The sequence below is a fragment of the Stegodyphus dumicola genome, chromosome 4 (assembly GCF_044657685.1).
Source record: "Stegodyphus dumicola isolate Sdum_Otavi_A_Nest chromosome 4, ASM4465768v1".
NCBI classification, from domain to species: Eukaryota; Metazoa; Arthropoda; class Arachnida; order Araneae; family Eresidae; genus Stegodyphus; species Stegodyphus dumicola.
Genome location: NC_140771.1, coordinates 173,120,926 through 173,138,600, shown reverse-complemented (window position 1 = coordinate 173,138,600; position 17,675 = coordinate 173,120,926). Strand labels below are relative to the sequence as shown.

The 17,675-nt window shown below is 34.4% G+C and overlaps 1 protein-coding gene across 5 annotated transcripts in view; it reads left to right on the top strand.

Moving 5' to 3' along the window:
• LOC118197748 (uncharacterized) overlaps positions 1–17,675 on the top strand; it is a 429,345-nt gene that overhangs the window by 213,552 nt on the left and 198,118 nt on the right. For all 5 annotated transcript variants that reach the window (XM_085815784.1, XM_085815785.1, XM_085815783.1 and 2 more), the window contains one exon: positions 12,150–12,247. In XM_085815784.1, coding sequence (XP_085671910.1) covers positions 12,150–12,247 — 98 coding nt within the window. The remainder of the gene's footprint in view (positions 1–12,149; positions 12,248–17,675) is intronic.

Below are 17,675 nucleotides of genomic sequence, written 5' to 3'. Positions count from 1 at the left end.
AAGCTTCTTCATTTGTATACTGTTAAACAGCACTCTATAAAAAGTTGACCAAAGACTCTATAAAAAGTTGACCTCATAGTTTCTATCACCATTTTTAATAATTGGAGAAGTTAAAAATAAGCGTAATATTAATAAATTTACAGGACTAATTTCGATGGTTTAAATATAGAATCTTTTCGGCTGCAGAAGTGCAAATAACGAGAGAGAAGCCAATGATGAGCTAAGATGATAAGGCAATACGAATAAGAGGAACGAAGTTAAGTACTGGTGCCATCTGTTGATGAAAAATAGCAACAATAACTATGAAATAATTTCCTTAAAAGCTGAAGGAAGATTTGAACTGTATCTTTAAATGAGGCTGGAAGAATTTTGTGAACGTGAAACGCCTCTAGAAAATCTATTTTGCCAACGGAAAATAATTTTTGAATAATTTAGGCTTTAGAAAAAATAGAAAAATGGGATTTTTCTGACCAACAGTGTTAGGCAACTGCAGATTTATGTGTTTCATTTTTCCTAACCTACTCTTCATGTTCCTTAGCGCAAAATTTTAAAGTTTTCTTAATGTGACCAATCTAAATTAAATGACATTGGCAAGGAATATTGTAATACCCCAGGTGTTCATATCTAAAATGGGGCCCTTAAGTATGGAACTACGAATTTTATTGACAGAAGAGGAAACGACCCGAAAGCTGAATTTCTATAAAATAGGTGCAAATATGCAAAGAAAGGAATGACAACAGAATTCTTATTATCTTCAAAAACGAGAAGCTGATTTTTTATGTGTTTAGATAAGAATTTTTCAACCGCTTGGTTAATAATATTAGGTTAAAAAGCTCTGTGAGTAGTAACTACTTTTAAGTAATTTAGTTCTTGATTAAAAGCCGATTTAGAGGTTCAGACTTGAAGTGTACGGAAAACGAAGGAATAAAATAAAGCTAACCTGGTAAGTTAACCATTTTCTGTGTACGCTATCGTCTGTATTAATAAAAACAGAAACTAATGAACACTTGATAAAGTCTTATAGTAATACGAAGAACCTCTTCAATCACTATTTTCTCTTATTTTATATCTTTCGAATGGTAATAATTTTTTAATTTCGTTCGAATTGTAATAATTCAATATTTTGAAATTTTCCGTTGTATATCATTTTAAATTGTTTTATTAAAAAAGAAGACATGCAGAAGCAAACTATAAATTAAACGAGCTTTTAAAATTCAAGTAACTTCCGAGTTTAGATTTTGTGGTATTTAATAATAAAGATTTGGTTGAGTTGACAACGAAAAATGTTTGATTTTTTAAAAAATTCAAGTGGTAAACTGTCCTTTGAAGTATTATGCTCTAATTCAAAATTTTCAGACGCAATTTAAGAAAATAATAATTGGGGTTTAAACCTGAGAAGGCAGTTTCATTGTATTTTTTTATTATTATTATTTGGATGCAACTACTTTAAACAAAGCGTCTGCAACAGTAATTAAAATACCGAAATATTAAAATATCGCAACAGTAATTAAAACACCGAAATATTAAAATACTTCATTAAAATACCGAAAGTGCAATAGTTATTTCCGCTTTTATTTCCCCGTGTATTTGTAACTGAAGGATATCGAAAATTTCGCCAGAAATTGGATGTTTTAATTCGTAGCTTCTGCCTCTATATTTTTACTTCTTTTTACGGATGTATTGTAATCACGAAAATTTTCGGGATCATATATTTCGCAAAAATATCCATTTGACCGTTACCGAATCTATTTGAACGATTTTTCCCGTGACGTCTGTACGTACAGATAAAACGAAGAATTGTTTTTTACAAAACCGATTGTAAAAATGATTTAAAATGGAATCAAGAGGGATTTTTTCGTGACGTCTGTACATACGTACAATGTACGACGTGCGCTGTCCTGTAAGTATGTACATATGTATCTCGCATAAATTAAAGGCTTAGATTAACAGTAGAATGCTAAAATTTTGTATATAGGGGACTGCTATAACATCCAGTTGTGGACCTCCTTTTTTATTGCAGTTGGTAGTACCAAACGCATATACATCTACATCTCCTTATCCGGCTTAAAAGTTACTATCCGGCCTTTATTTTAGCAATCTTTTGTATTAGTCATATACTTCCAGTTAAAGAAGTGTTTTAAATGATGAAAATATTCATGCTTGGACAAGGTCAAATTGAAAAAAAAAAAAAAAAAGGAAAACTGTTTTAGACAAAAAAACGAAATCTAACTTTTAATGTGAGCCCCCGTTCTTGTACTTACATTTGGGAAAGTTTTGTATTCGTTACGAAAACACAAAAGTAGATAAAGTTTGACTCCCGTACAACAAAATTGACCGGGATATTTAATTTCAAAATTTTGCAATTTTTGATGTCATTTTCAACTTGCCTTGAGAGATTGCTTATTTAAGTTAGAATAATTTGAGGAAATAAGTTTAAATGAAGTGCAGCAAGAATTGCATGTATTTTAAAAGGCCGTAGAATGAAGTCATGTGGTGTTGTTCACATTAGATTTTTTAATTTAGTGAGTCATTATTATTTAAAAGTTGCGTTTATTTATTTATTTAAAAATATTTAAATTCCCTGTGCACCATATAGTATTACACAAGGCTTACTGAAGTAAGTAGAAAAAACAAACGTTGTGCTGCTTAATGTTTTTTAATAATAACTCGCTAATTTCTTGCGTTTTTTTTAAATGATCAGTTTTTTTTTTTTTTTTTTTTTTTTTTTTTTTTTAGTGAACGGACTTTTTCAGGGGGGGTGTATGTGTGTGTTAGACTTCTAATAATATTAGGATTATTACTATTGTTGTTTAGACTGCTGCAACAATATTTTTAACAAAATTAAAGCCACTTATTGTTGTTTTTACTTCCTTGTACGAAGTAAAAAGGAAGTATTGTAATCGCGAAAAGTTTCAGGCAGCATATTTCAACGAAAATATCCATTTTAAACCGCTATCGAATGCAATTTAACGATGTTTTTGCGTGATATCTGTACGTAAGGAAAGAATAAAATACTCTTTTTCTCCAAAAAAATTATAAAACTGCTTTAAAATGAATTCTGAAGAAAGTTTTTCGTGGCGTCTGTACGAACGTATGTATGTACGTACGTATCTCGCATAACTCAAAAACGAGTAGCCTCAGAACGTTGAAATTTCGTATATAGGACTGCTATAACATGTAGATGTGCACCTCGTATTTTGGTTGCAATCTCCCGCAGCAAACCTATATAAATATATTTAAATATATAACCACTCTGTTACCCGGCTCAGTGATCTCAGTTTCTTTACTCTTATATGTTTGTAAATTGTACATTTTTTACTTTAAAAATGATTGAATTGTGTTCTTCTTATCTTCCAGTTAAGGTTTTTATGCTTTTAGTAAATCTGTATGCAATATTTTTAGAATTATCAATAATTTTAAAGTTGTTTAAGTGCCGCTAAGCCTAATAATTTTTTGATGGCGGCCATTGCTTGTTTACATTTGAAAGACCAGAGTAGTGGATTTGTAGCCAATCTAGAGAAACGTAGCTTCGCAACAACAAAGATAACGCCTTCATTTATTATTACGAATTAAATCATGCTTAAACCTTTCTGGAATTTTTTTCCAGGAAATAAGTGTTTCAGATTTACTTCGTAATTTTTAATACAGATATTTTGAGTTTTATGTATTTTTGCCTTGTCGCGAAGTGAGAACTGAATTAATTGAATGAGAAATACTCAATTGTCTGTTAAAAACTGTTTCTTTTTTGTTTTGTTTGCTTAATTTCTTTTATACATCGTTCTAGCTTTTTTATAGTATTTGAATAGAACGTGTGGCAACGATTAGATAATTCTTTAAATGATATAAATTTTGTGCATTCTGAATTATAATATGAATTAAATATAATACTGTTAAGTGACCCTAGCGCCAGAGTGTTGCTATGGTAAACAAATAAAGTGAATTTTAAGGAATGGATTTATTCTATTGTGGTTTATGCGCTGTCGGCGAAGTAGGTTTAATTCAATCCAATAAGTTTAAACGAAATGCAAGAAAAAATGCGTATAATTTAATATTCCGTACAAGGAAGTCATGTGGTGTACACATCAGTTTTTTCTGTTTCATTATTGCTACTGAGAGCATTTCGCGATTGCCATTTTCTTTAGCAATACTTGCTGCAATATTTTGAAAGAAAGAACGCATTTAAAAACTAGTATGTTTCTCGTACTATCTATGAATGCACATTTATTTTTACTCTGCTAAGGGTCTTTTTTCCTAACTCGAAGGAGTGGTTGATGAAAAGTTGCAAAAGTTGATTAATGTTTCATAAGTCAAAGCACAACTTTTTTTGGAAGTAATTTTTTTAATTTAAAGTGCTGCGAAGTGTTGTATGAATGTTCTTCCAGTATATTCATCACTAACAAGGCATTGAGACATCAGTACTGCAATTTGTGTCATGGTACACGACCTTTTCGTCGCTATGCGAGGCATCTCTTACACTACGGTTCAGATAACAAGTGCCTAATGCTTCTCTCTTGGCGGTAGCATATCATCTCGTTGTTGAAATTGCTAAGCTGCGTAGGTTGAAACAGTAGGATGCATTTTATTACCAACGTAACGCTGAGTTTTCGTGAGCTTGTACATGGGCGGTCCGTTGCGTAAATGTACCACAGCATATAATCGCTGCGTATTTATGAAATCGCATATTTTACATTTGTCGTCAGGGTTGTTCCTTTTATTTAGCAGAATGCTGTTAATTTTATTTAAGAAGGAATAAACTTCATGGGAGGATGTACGTAATGTTTGTTTACTTTTTTTTTATTTCGTGCATAAATAAGTCGAGAAGGAAACCTATGTATAAGTAGTATTTCAAAATTAAATCATCCACATCTGAGTATAAATGAGAAGTGATTTTGTATAACACTTGAATGTCCTACATGCAAGTTTTGTCTGCTTGGAATACCCAATCAAACCCCAAAATTTGGGGAACCATAATGAAATAAATGATGGATTGTATCAAAACCTGTATAAAGAAATGTTTGCTTATACAGCATGTTTAAAAATGATAAAAATGTTAAAAGGGGATAGAATACACCAAAACTGTGATTTTTGTGATAATATTCACAGCTAAAAATGAAATATTAATGCGCTAGAAGGCGTTTGTTGGAGAAGCCAAGGATATGAAGCGCAAATACAAGAATGAAGCAGAAGATGAAATAAACAATTTTAATTGCTGTCACTGCTGGAAAAAGCAACCACCACAACGAGGGAAGTACAGATGTACGGTTTTCGAATACATTAGGCACATCGCACCCAATTTCAGCTTGGACCGAAATTTTACGGACGATATATCTATAAGATTTCTTTGCTATAAAATTCAAGGACGGTTTTACGAGACTGTTGAGATACCTCACAAACAGAAATCGAAACATGGTAGATCAGGCTATCACAGAAGCCTAGTTATATGACCACTTCAACTCAGTCCAGTAGATGAGAAGGTGATATCCAGATAGTGCTTTACGTCTTGTCAAAAATGGGCTGGTGCTCCAACTTGCTGGGACACATACACCGCCGAACGGCTGCTGAAATATTCTTTACCAATTCTGATAATACATCATTCAGTAAAATACGGTATATTTCGCCGTCCAGTAGAGAAGTGCGTATGGTTTTCCTTGCTAATCACATACTGATCATCGCCTCTACTAGCTGCAGCATATAAGTTGAAACTGCGGCATATTTATGCTTGCGGAACAGCAGATTGTTAGAATCAAGCGCCTTCTGGCATGCAATCTACGGTAAAAAATAACTGTTTCGATGTGTTCCAATACCTTTTAAAATTTGTCCTAGTTTTTATAGAAATTCTGTATAAACCTAAGTGTAATTATTGGAGGGATATGAATTCAGGAGAGAAGAAGACAGATATATTGTTTGATTATTTAGTTCACGAAAGCAAAATGTGTCTACTTAAGAAGAGATTTTCTGAAAGAGTTTTATGAAAGAGAAGTGGTTCATATTTACTTTAAAGCATCAGGAATGCCATAAAATAGCCATGCGTTAACCAGCTGTATATTCTTTAACCTTTCAACTGTCATGCCCGAGATAATCTCGGGCACAGCACTGGTGTTCGAAAATGTCATGCCCGAGGATTACACGGGGTAATTTTTTTTTTTTTTTTTTGAGTGCATCGTATTGTTATACCCGAATATATATCGGGAGACGTTTATTTCGGCTTCATCTCTTTGTCAAATCCGACTGTATCTCGCGAAAAGTTAATGTGCGCTCAATTCAATAGATGACAGCACCTTTACTGAAGATTTCAAAGGCTAGAGGTTATAAGTTCTTTGGTTCAAAGTGCACGGGATCTTTTTGTTGTAAAATGGCGTCCAGTTTTTTGAAACATTATATAGATGATTTAGATTCTTCGACCGAAGATGAAGGATGTGTGTTTGACGAGCAGTATTCATGATACTTCCATGGTCAGCCTCAAAAATAAAAAAATGAAGATATACTCAAGCCGAAGATTGTTTCTGGCTACAGTTAAACTATGGGTGGTGTAGATCGCTGTGAGCAGGAAATATCCTTTCATCCAACAATCCAAAAACGTCAGAAAAGATATTATAAAAAGATATTTTTACATTTACTAGACAAGGTACTCTGGAACTCATATTTGCTCTATAAAAATGTAGTTGGGAAAGGTATTACATTTTTAGAATCTCGAATCCAAGTTGTAGAAAAGCTTTTACATAAATATGATGATGCAGCTTCTGTGCAAAAGAATGTTGGCAGACCACCTACAATAGATAACCCTGCCCGTCTTACTGAACAACATTTTATTTCCCATATTCCTCCTTCTCCTGCGAAACGTGAGCCTACAAGACAGTGCAAAGTGTGTTGTTCGAAAAAGGATAAAAGTGGGAAAAAGATAAGGAAGGAAACACGAATCTGGTGTAGTGATTGTGAAGTTGGTTTGTGTTTGGAAAAGTGTTTCCAGTTGTACCACACAAGACTGAATTACTGAACTACTAATAGATATTCACTTTTATTTATTTTTTTTTCATTTATTTATTTTTCAGAAAATAATTAATTTTTTTCATTTTTAGAAAATAATGCTCCACTAGAAGCGAACTTTACAACTGCCATGTTGAGTGGCAGCCGCCTCAAGCAAATATGCAGTGGCTACAAAACTTTAAAAATTTTACCCATGTACTTCAAAATATCAATTTTTAACTACTTAAGTATATTTTATTTTGTCCTAAACATTTAATTTTTCCAATAAAAAAAATTTGACAATTTGTGTACCCAAATCATCAAAATAACTTGACAGTTAAAGGGTTAAAAAAACGTGGTCAAAATTTCAGCAGCTATAAATACATGGCTATTAGTTAGCTTATCCTAAGATGGACATATTTTTCCTATTTATGTACGCGAGGTTTTTAATTACCTCTTCCAATTTTAGCTGAAAGGAAATATTTTTTTTTTGATATTAATTACGGAGAGGGATAAAGTGATATACGCCAAAGGGAAGGATGCCCTCCATGGAAAACGTTTGAAAGGAAACTGGCTCGTACCTACGTTACATATGGAAGAAACCTATGATAGTTCTTATACTAGCCACTTCGCCGACTTCGAACCTGGGTCGAACTAGAAATGTTCAGCTACTTTACCGCTCTTGGGCCTGTGGAAATATGTTACAAGAAATTTTTATCGTTATTAAAAATATATTGTATAATTATAAGCCAATGGCTACATTTTATCTAAGTTTCATCATGAGCATTTATTTAGACTTTTCTTTTTTAACAGCAATCAATAAATTTGGCTTATTCGAATCCCATTCTTGGCTGTCATACCTTTACTATAATGGTTTTCAAACTCAATGCTTCTCTTTTATCAGTGCGTTAAATAAAAGATTTTGTGTGGAGAGGATGGTCGATGTTAAACAGCTTTATGTATTGCATGTGTAGTTTATAACATACAAAAATTGTGTTCGCTTTTGTAGCAACATACAATCAACTCCTTGTCAGTGTATTATAAGAAATGACATTCGTATTTAAATCAAAACCAGTATTTAGACCAGTACTTTCGAAAACATTCTGGCATGTTATGTAATTGCTACTATAAATGTAGAATTCGCGCCATTTTTCAACAGATTGCTTTTCTTCTCCTGCCGCTATAAGACCCTTGCTGCCGCTCTTCCCGTTTGTCTTTCTTTGAATAGTATGATGCAGAAAATTTCAAGTTAATCCTATTTAGTCTAAATTAGTATCGCATATGTAATCTTCGAGAATCTAAAAGAATAATCATTTGCCATTTGAATTGAATAAAGATGTGGAATCAAAACAGCTAACTTCTTCCGTGTCATCATTTCATGCCAAGCTTCCTTCTCATTTTATGCCAAGCTTCCTTCTCATTTTATGCCAAGCTTCCTTCTCATTTTATGCCAAGCTTCCTTCACGTGCCCGATTGCCAAAATATTACATACATATATGGAATACTATATTCAGACTCAGAAGCAATGACCAGGAGCAGGAATTTGGATGGCGTAGAAGTGTTGATCCATAATGACTAGGAAATTGGAGGCGAAGGTAGATCAAATCTTCAGTTTTATTTTCAGCAACATGTTGCGGCTACACACAAGTCGGCACATTAAATGTGCCTGTTCCAAAAGGCTTACATTTTTTATGACTTTGTTTCAAGAAAGCAGCAGCAGACAGACAGCAATCTAGCTAGGCCAAAGCGTGGAAAGCAAGTGCGTTGAGGATGAAATCTGAAGTCAAACTGAGCTGTATCTTGATTGGATAGTTAATATTGCTGTAAAATTATTATTGGCTGCTTAATTTTTAGTTCAATTTACATCACCAGAATTACGTAAGAGTCATATGACATAGATTCTTCTCGAAATGACGCAGCGCAAATAGAGGTTGCTATTTTTAGAATAGAGAACAGAAATTTACGTTGCTAATTTAATCTTTTATATATTTTTTATTTTTCTTACATATATGCGTGTGCGTATAATATATAGACACTTTTGGTATTGCCGATTGCAGTAAAAAAGGGAAGTGCACAACTGTTAAAGCAGTTCCATATATAAAATTTCAGCGTTCTACGCCTAATTGTTTTTGAGTTATGCGATATACACTGGTGTGCAAAAATTAAGGACGAAGTCGAAAAATTAGCATATCAGCTGAAGGAAGAGGCAGAGCGGACAGAAAGACCAATCAGGAGATCAAGTAAGGTGATGTACCGTAGCACATGCGCAGATATGCAGGTAGACGTAATGGGGGAGTGTCTGAGTAGTATAAAGCATGTTGTCGGTGTAAGATCAGTATTTCTGGCAAAGAGATTGCACGCCGTATAGCAGTTAAAATCACACCGAGTTGCTGCCTCAGCGAGAAATGGCGAATAATCAATCTGTTAGACGACATCTGGATGCTTTTACCCGAGGTCGAATCATTGGGAAGTTGGAGGAAGGCCGCAGTGTGACAAGTGTGGCTGCAGAGTTCGGAATTGCTCACAGCATCGTTTCACGACTTTGGAGACAATTTCAAACTACAGGAACAGCTATCCGGGGGTTTAGTAGTGGTCGTCCACGAGGAACCACACCCGCAGATGACCGGTATATTGCCTTACAGGCCAGAAGAAACAGACGGCAGACAGCGGGAGAAATCGCTAGACACACGACACAGGCGACTGGACGACCGATATCGCGTTTTACCGTGGCCAGAAAACTGCACGGTGGTGGTCTGTTTGCACGACGCCCTGTACGGTGTGTACCTCTAACGCCTGCCCATCGGAGAAGGCGTTCTCTGTGGTGCCGGGAACACCGGAATTGGAGAGACAATGAATGGGGACGAGTACTCTTTACAGATGAGAGCAGATTCAGTCTGAGTAGCGATTCTCATCGCATACTCATCTGGAGAGAGCGGGAAAGCCGCAATCATCCCTCGAACATCATTGAAAGGGACAGGTATGGAGGTGGCGGTGTTCTCGTTTGGGGAGGCATCATGCTTGGTAGTCGTACAGATCTTCACATCTTCGACGCAGGTTCAGTCAACGGGACCCGTTATTGTAACGAGATTCTTCTTCCATATGTGCGTCTTTTTAGAGGCGCTATGGGTCCACAGTTCCTTTTCATGGACGACAATGCACCATGTCATCGCACAGTAGCTGCCGAACAGCTCTTAGAGAGTGAGGATATTGAACGTATGGATTGGCCGGCACGATCTCCGGATCTCAATCCCATCGAGCATGTATGGGATTTTCTAGGCAGACGCTTGGCAGCTCGTACCTTACCACCAGTAACGATTCCGGAGCTTCGATTGGCGCTGCAAGACGAATGGGCAGCAATGCCTCTACAACTCATTGACACCCTCATTCTCAGCATGGGCAGAGGCTGTGAAACCTGCCTAGCAGTCAGCGGAGATCATATTCCCTATTAAAGACCGGATGTTTCTTGCTGGACACCCATCACAGGGATGTTTCGGCCTTCAGTCGCATTGCGCTCCATGCTACTTTTTCAATAAAGCTTCTTTTTATCCCTCTGAATTCTCTTTTAGTAAGTGTTGCTTACATTACTCATGTCCTTACGTATTGGGGAACTTACGGTATTAAATGTGTTGATTTGGAAAGCTTTTGTACAAAGTTATATTGAAAAAACCGTCTCGTCCTTAATTTTTGCACACCAGTGTATATATATATATATACGTACGTACGTAAACACGTCACGAAAAAAATCCATTTTACATTCCGTTTTAGAAAAAAGAGTCTATTCTGTCCGTCCGTGCAGATCACATAAAAATAACAGTCAAAACAGTTTCGAGAACGTTCAAAATATATCTCTGAAATATGATACCTGAAGATTTTCACGATTACAATACTTCCTTTACTTAGTACAAGGAAGGAAAAAAGTCAATCAATTTTGTATGTTCAAATCTCAGAATAAGATCTCTATTAGTGTAAATTAATTAGCTCTGTTTTAAATTTTCCGGGGCTTATCCACAATTTTATGTTTAAAGTAATGAAAAGGATGTAAAACTGGACTCCAAGTTATTAAAATAATAAAAACTTTCTTCAGATTCTGGTTACAATAATTAATATCATAAGAATGCTGATTAATTTACGGGAAATGTATTCGCAGGGCTTTGGGCGTCGCTTGTTTGAGACCACTGATACAGACAGGTAATATTTAAGTGTTCATGATTTTTCTCTAGCAAATAAACCCATATAGTGATTTGCGATTTTTTAATTTTATTACTATAGAATGAATTTTTTGAAATGATTGATTCTTATAACGCTCTGCCTTTCAAAGCATATTAATTTCATATAAAAAGAAAGTCTCCAATTTTTAAAGAATATCACAAAACTATTGGTACAGAACGCCGTGTTTTATCAATGAAGTAGCTTCTTTTGCATTGGATCATTCTCTGTAGATCCGGTTTTACATTTCATATCTTTATAATCAGCGATATCGCTGCTGAGGCTTATCGTATTAATGTGAACATTGTCTATGGTGTAGATAAAAGTAGTTATAGTTTTAGGTGTAGAAAATGATTAAATAAAACGTAGACAATTTTCCTTTTATTTCATGTATAACTTTTCATTCTATATTTCACGTCAAACTAGATCAACTATTCTAAATAGATCTATACTTTATGTGTAATATAGTTAAAAAGCCTTTTTAATTTCAAAGAGATGCGTTAAACAATATATTTAGTAAAGACATAACGACTTGTTCTTTGTGGTAGCTAGAGGAACCAGCCTTCATATTGTTGGCCCCGAACATAGATCTCGTAGTAGCCATGAACGCATTTTCGTGCCATATGGGCGCTTCAAATCCATCGAGCCGAAAGCACTCTCGAGAGGTTGAAAATAAGAGAAAAGCGGAAAAAGCCTGGTGGATTCCTCCATCTAGCATTTTCTCGTTTAGGATTCAGGGAGTCGCGTTCACACTGTGCTTCGCGAAGCTAAGTTTGAAGGTTACTATTCCTAACCTATTTTGGTAAATATGCTAATTCAAATCCCGCGTCTACATAGCTGCGACTGTCATGGACAGACAGCAGTTAACTCTTGCATATTTTCCTTTTATAATGCATCTTAATTCTTAGCTTGCATTTCGAAATTGAAATATTATTTCAGGTACCTCTAAATTTAATTAAGCTGTAATTTTCTTTTTACAGGGAGGTTTGTGTTCGATGTCGGATACTATGGAGAGCTTCAAAGAGTTGGGGGCAAGTCCGTCAACTCAGCCAAGCGTTCGAATCAAACATCTTACCAGGTAAGTACCATTTTGCTTCAATAGGGAAAACAAGATGGATACTGTGCGTTTTTCTGTTGTTAATTTTGTAAAATTAATTCTTTATGTAGAATCAAAGGATCCAAAAGTTTTTGAAGAACAACGAAGCCTATTTATTTAATTATTCAATATGCTGGCAAGTATAGCATCTTTTCACTTACATATCTAAGAAATTTGGGCAAACCATCATTTTAAATTTTCCGAATACACTTGTCGAATGATAATAATTGATGCCTTGAAGTTTATGAAATGGAAAGCTTGGAATTCTGGCTTAAAATAATTGTTCAGAGGTGTACGTTTACAGAATGGAAGTCAGATGAACCATTCCACATTTAATTATATTTATATTATCATCAATATCATATTGAGGTTAAATTTAATCCTAATTTTATTAATAAATAGTTCTTATAGTTATAATTAATGCCACGTCAAGTTTAAATTTCACAATTAATTATTGACAAAAACTTAATTATAAATAATTTCAAAGAAAAGAAGCTAACTGCTTTTCAATGAACAAAAGGATGTTTTGTCTTTCTGGAAAAAAAATCTATGGGGAGATTTAAATTTTATAAATATATAGCGCTTTCTAGTGAGAGCAAAAAACAAATACTTGAAATGAGATGCGTAACTGTTATCAGATAGTGAAACCTGGAAGCAGAGTCATTACCTAAACTTGAAGTACAATTATGATAATACAAGGAAATGTAACACACTGATTGTAATATTATGTTCTCGCTAGGATTCAAACAACGAATCTATCCATTGTTAACTGGGCATGACAACAACATATATCACGAGGGAGGGAAACTGAGAAAGGAAAATTAAATGTCCGAGAAATGATGACTTTTAATTTTATGCTAAAAGTTTATAAGGAATTATCATATTTCCAGCTGCATGCTCTTGTAATGTCTCGTGATTTATACTTTTCTCGAATAAAATATCCTTAATGCAAGAACTCAGAATTATTTTTAATGTATAATGGTAAATATATGGAAAGCATGCCAACTTTAAAATGACTTTTTAGAATTCAACACTAACATTATAGAACATTTCTATGTAATTCGAAGGAATATTACGCAAATGCCTAGTTACAGTAAAGTCACAGTTTCCTCTTCTTGAATTTCTTTCCCATTGAAGAAACCATGTGTAACGTGTATACGAGCCAGTTTCCTTAAAAAAGTCCTCCACGAAGGCATCTCTCCCTTAAGGCAGATAGCCCTCGAGTGCTTTGCCGTAATCTAATAAACCAAACCAAACCAAAACCCATTGAAGAAAAGAGATCTGTGTTATATTCTGTCAGAGAGGATAGAATTATTTCAGCAAAACTAATGTCAATCTAGGGGTTTGATTTTGAACCATTTTTGATAGACCACACTGGAAGCGGTGTTAATAAAAACTAACTCTAAAAATATATTATCTTTAAACAATGGACCAATAATTTTATTGATGAAAAAGAATAATTTACGAGTCGAACTTAAGGATTTTTGCAGGCTCTAGCCGTTCATAGACATGGGCCACTACTAAAGTCGGAAGTGGTGGTTACTGTTGCTTCCTATGAAGGAACGGACAAATTACATCCATGTCTTCTTCGAATCCTAGCCCTTCGATACGGCAGTTAGGGTCACTAACTTCTTTCCCGTCTGGGCGGAACAAACAGCTGAATCAGTAGATATCATCGCAATTTTTCATGTGGTTATAAATACGATGAGTTTAAAGTTAGTAGTGCATATTACATTGCATATGTAAATGACAATGAAAGGTAATTAAAGAGTATACCATTGTTTCAATTTTTGTGGATTATAATGTGAAAAAAACTGGTTGAATTTCAGCTTAGAAATTACTAGCGACGGCTGTTTTAGATATTTCAGAACCCGCATGGAATGATTACTGTCAATTAAATTCAATATTTCGGCTCTGCGCGTGATGACAAAGATGAGTTAGAATTATGCAGTACTGGCATTTGTGATATTAGCGTCTCTATGACCAGCTGTTGAAAGCGTATCGTTATCAATCTGTTTTCACTAGCGTGCCATAAATTTAATAAAGTAAACTAAAAGTGTAACTTTTGCTGAGATGGCTTGCAGGAACGACGTTGTTGTGAAGCGTTTTTGTTATCTTTATACTCTGTAAAAAATTCGTGATGACGGTAGAATTTATTGCATTGCTGGGACATTCATAGCAATTATTTTCACTGTCCGGTAACACGAGAAGCATATGGATTTAAAAAAAGGGGTATATCTTAGATTGTTGGATGAAGACTGGAAATTCTTAATTTAAGTTTGTACATTTCAATTGCGTCTGAGAAGGCAATGCTTACTTTCTTGGCATATTATTATTGTAAATTTGTAAAAAGTATGAATGCGTATACACTTTTGTTTTCGGTTTTGACTGTAGCTGTATTTCTTGTCTGTAGCTCTTTCACTTTTAATTTTGCTTTGAAGAACAAAAATTTATTAGATATCGCTATTGCCTATCTCTTTCCTCAATATTACCCACATGAATAAGCATTGATCATGACAGGCAAGAGATTATCGCATTACCCTATGCTTGCTTTTGTGGAGTAAAAGCACATTCTAACTAGCAACTGGAAAATCTAAGGTTCGAATCTCGGCGATTGCACATATAATTTCTCTTATTTTCTAGCCCCGAAGAAATCAATTGTTTTTGCATATGATGTCGAATTTGAGCACCAGCAATGATATCGAAACTTTGCCTACCCCACTGCAGTTTTGATCAGGAATACTTCGAGGAATGGAATCTGGATTTCATTATTGTCAGCATCACACATCGTTAAAGGAATTTATACCAACAATTTTTATATATCCTCACTTTTCTCGAAGACACAAGTACAAACATGTTTGTTTTATTCGATTCTCGAATCTGACCACTCTTGAGTGCAAATTGCTTCATATTAATCAACATACAGAACGATAAAATATAACATGTATAATTAAAAGAATTGTAATTATATTCATTTTTTAAATTAACTCTGAAAGCTTTTAAATAGAAAATATACGGATGCTGTTTGATAATGCGAAAAAACTGTAAACAATGGAGTTAAACCGGGGGAAATGCAGATTGCGATAAATTTTTAAAAATTTGCTTGTTTTGTCTAATTTTAAATTTGATTCTGCATTCTTCTCATTTCTTTAAATTGCATCCCGTCATCGACATACGCTTATACTCTTTCTAATAACAAATATCTAACTGAATTTTATTAGTTTTAGACATTCAAAACATGCATTTTTATTAAATTATTGAAAGGTTTGATAATATTTAAATTACTTTTATTTATACTTTTTTAAACAATCCGAAGTCATGAATTTTTTTAATTAATATTTACAATTCACATGTTTCCAAGCTGGGTTGAAACATATAACTTTTATCGATTTAACTAAATGTAAGTTATTACTATTACTGCTCCCTATATTAAATCTTTCTAGAACACTTTCTTGCACATTTAATCTTCCAAACTGCTTTCTGCATTATAAATTAGGATTTTAGTAGTCCACCAAAGAAAACAAAATAAGAGTCTTGAGAAGACTGATGATATAGTGTTATGACCTAGACATCTTTCCTTATACTTTAAAGAGAAGGAAGGGGAAGAAGATAAATGTGAACTTCCTAGTAAGAATCATATAAAAGAACTCACATTATTTTGTTGTTGAAAGCGTATCACGTGCAGCTCGTGTTTGAAATAATCTCGGTGGAATTTCTTGCATTCGGCCACTTTTCCAACCAGTAAATGCTGGGTGCTTATATAGCACTATTCGTTTTGGCAGTTACAGCACGTGGTTTATTCCTTTTTATATGCAGACCACTGTAAGAGTCTAGAATTCAACAAATCGGATTCAGTGTGTTTTTTAAAGTAAATCTTGAAAACATGCTTTTTATGCTTTCGATCCAAGGTTCTTATGTTTGGATGCTTTTAAACTGAGTATTCTTTTGCAGTAAATCTCTTATAATTGAGTCTACTGAACTACTTTTTCTGCATCTTTCTTTTCTCGGCATTTGGATTCCTTTTGATGTACAAAATTGAATTCAGTTTTATGTTTGAATGAATACGGTGGTTTTCTTAAATTTTCAGCACGTCTTTAAGCAAGATAATTGCTCAGGATTTCACATTTATGTTGTAGGGTCATACTAGTATGGTAATATCCCTGTATTCGCGATCCAAAAGCGAAATCACAGATAATATATATAATACACTCAAAAATACACTTAAAATTCTAACTGTATGTTCTTTTCATTTTTAATAGCGACGGTCTCTTATTTGAAAGTACGTGGAATTAAATCAACAGCCCCGTAGTCAAGTTGTTTTTCCCGCCTTTTCTACACGTACAGTTATAGAATGTTCTGGAGATATTTAAAGCGAACTGGAATGGCTAACGAGGCTGACGTCATTTCTTGGACGCTTTGCCTTTCCAAAGGCTATAAAAGGACTCGCAAAGGAATATCGGGGTCTTTTCTTTAATGTAACGGTGCAGTAAACTTCATACAAAAAGTTATTAGTAGTTCTTTTTTGTTTACTCCGGATATCTGATTTTGTAACTGCTATTTCTCCTGAATAATAATAAATGGATCCTGTTTTTTAAACTTATCGTCTGATAATTTGAGCTACGACTACATCTATGATTCTTCACCAGTCTATTATTTCCGGACAAAAGCTGGTACATCACATATATATATATAATTTATTTACTAAAGAAATATTGATTATATTATCTTCTAATATAAATTTACTAGAATGCATTTAAATGAAATGTATATATATAAAGCAATGCAGACACGACGTATTTAAATTCGGTAACCAAAACGTAATGATTCGACAACTTTTATCTGTTAATAATCGAATGCATGAGTTGGTGACAATTATTTGTAAATTTTACTAATATTTAAGTTTAAATTAAATCTATCCTGCCTTCCCTTGTTTCCTGTCACATGTATTCGCTCAGATCATAAATTATGCAAATTAAGAATAGGCGAAAGAGCATAAAAGCTAGATATGTATTTTATACCTATCAGAGCACAGATGGGGTTAGATTAGTCATTCTCATTGTCGTACCGAAGGGCCCGGGTTCTAATCCCGGAGAAGGCGTGGATGTTTGTAAATGTATAGTGTCTTTGTGGCATGAGGGCATTCTAAGTGTATGGCGAGCCGAAAGTCCTCTCGTTTGGTTTAGTGGTAGGGAAATTTACTTATTGCCGTCGAACCACCTCCCGGTGTGGTCTCCTTCGAAAATGGGGTGGACGAAGAAGTCCAACCTCCTTGAGGCCCTGGCAGCTATTCTTCCATGAAATACGTGGACAAGACAACAAGAGTAAATTCTTTTTTCACAAATATTCCGTGAAGGCTTACTGCAGGACTTCCAGAATGGGTTACTTCAGAATGTAGACAACGCAGTAAGCC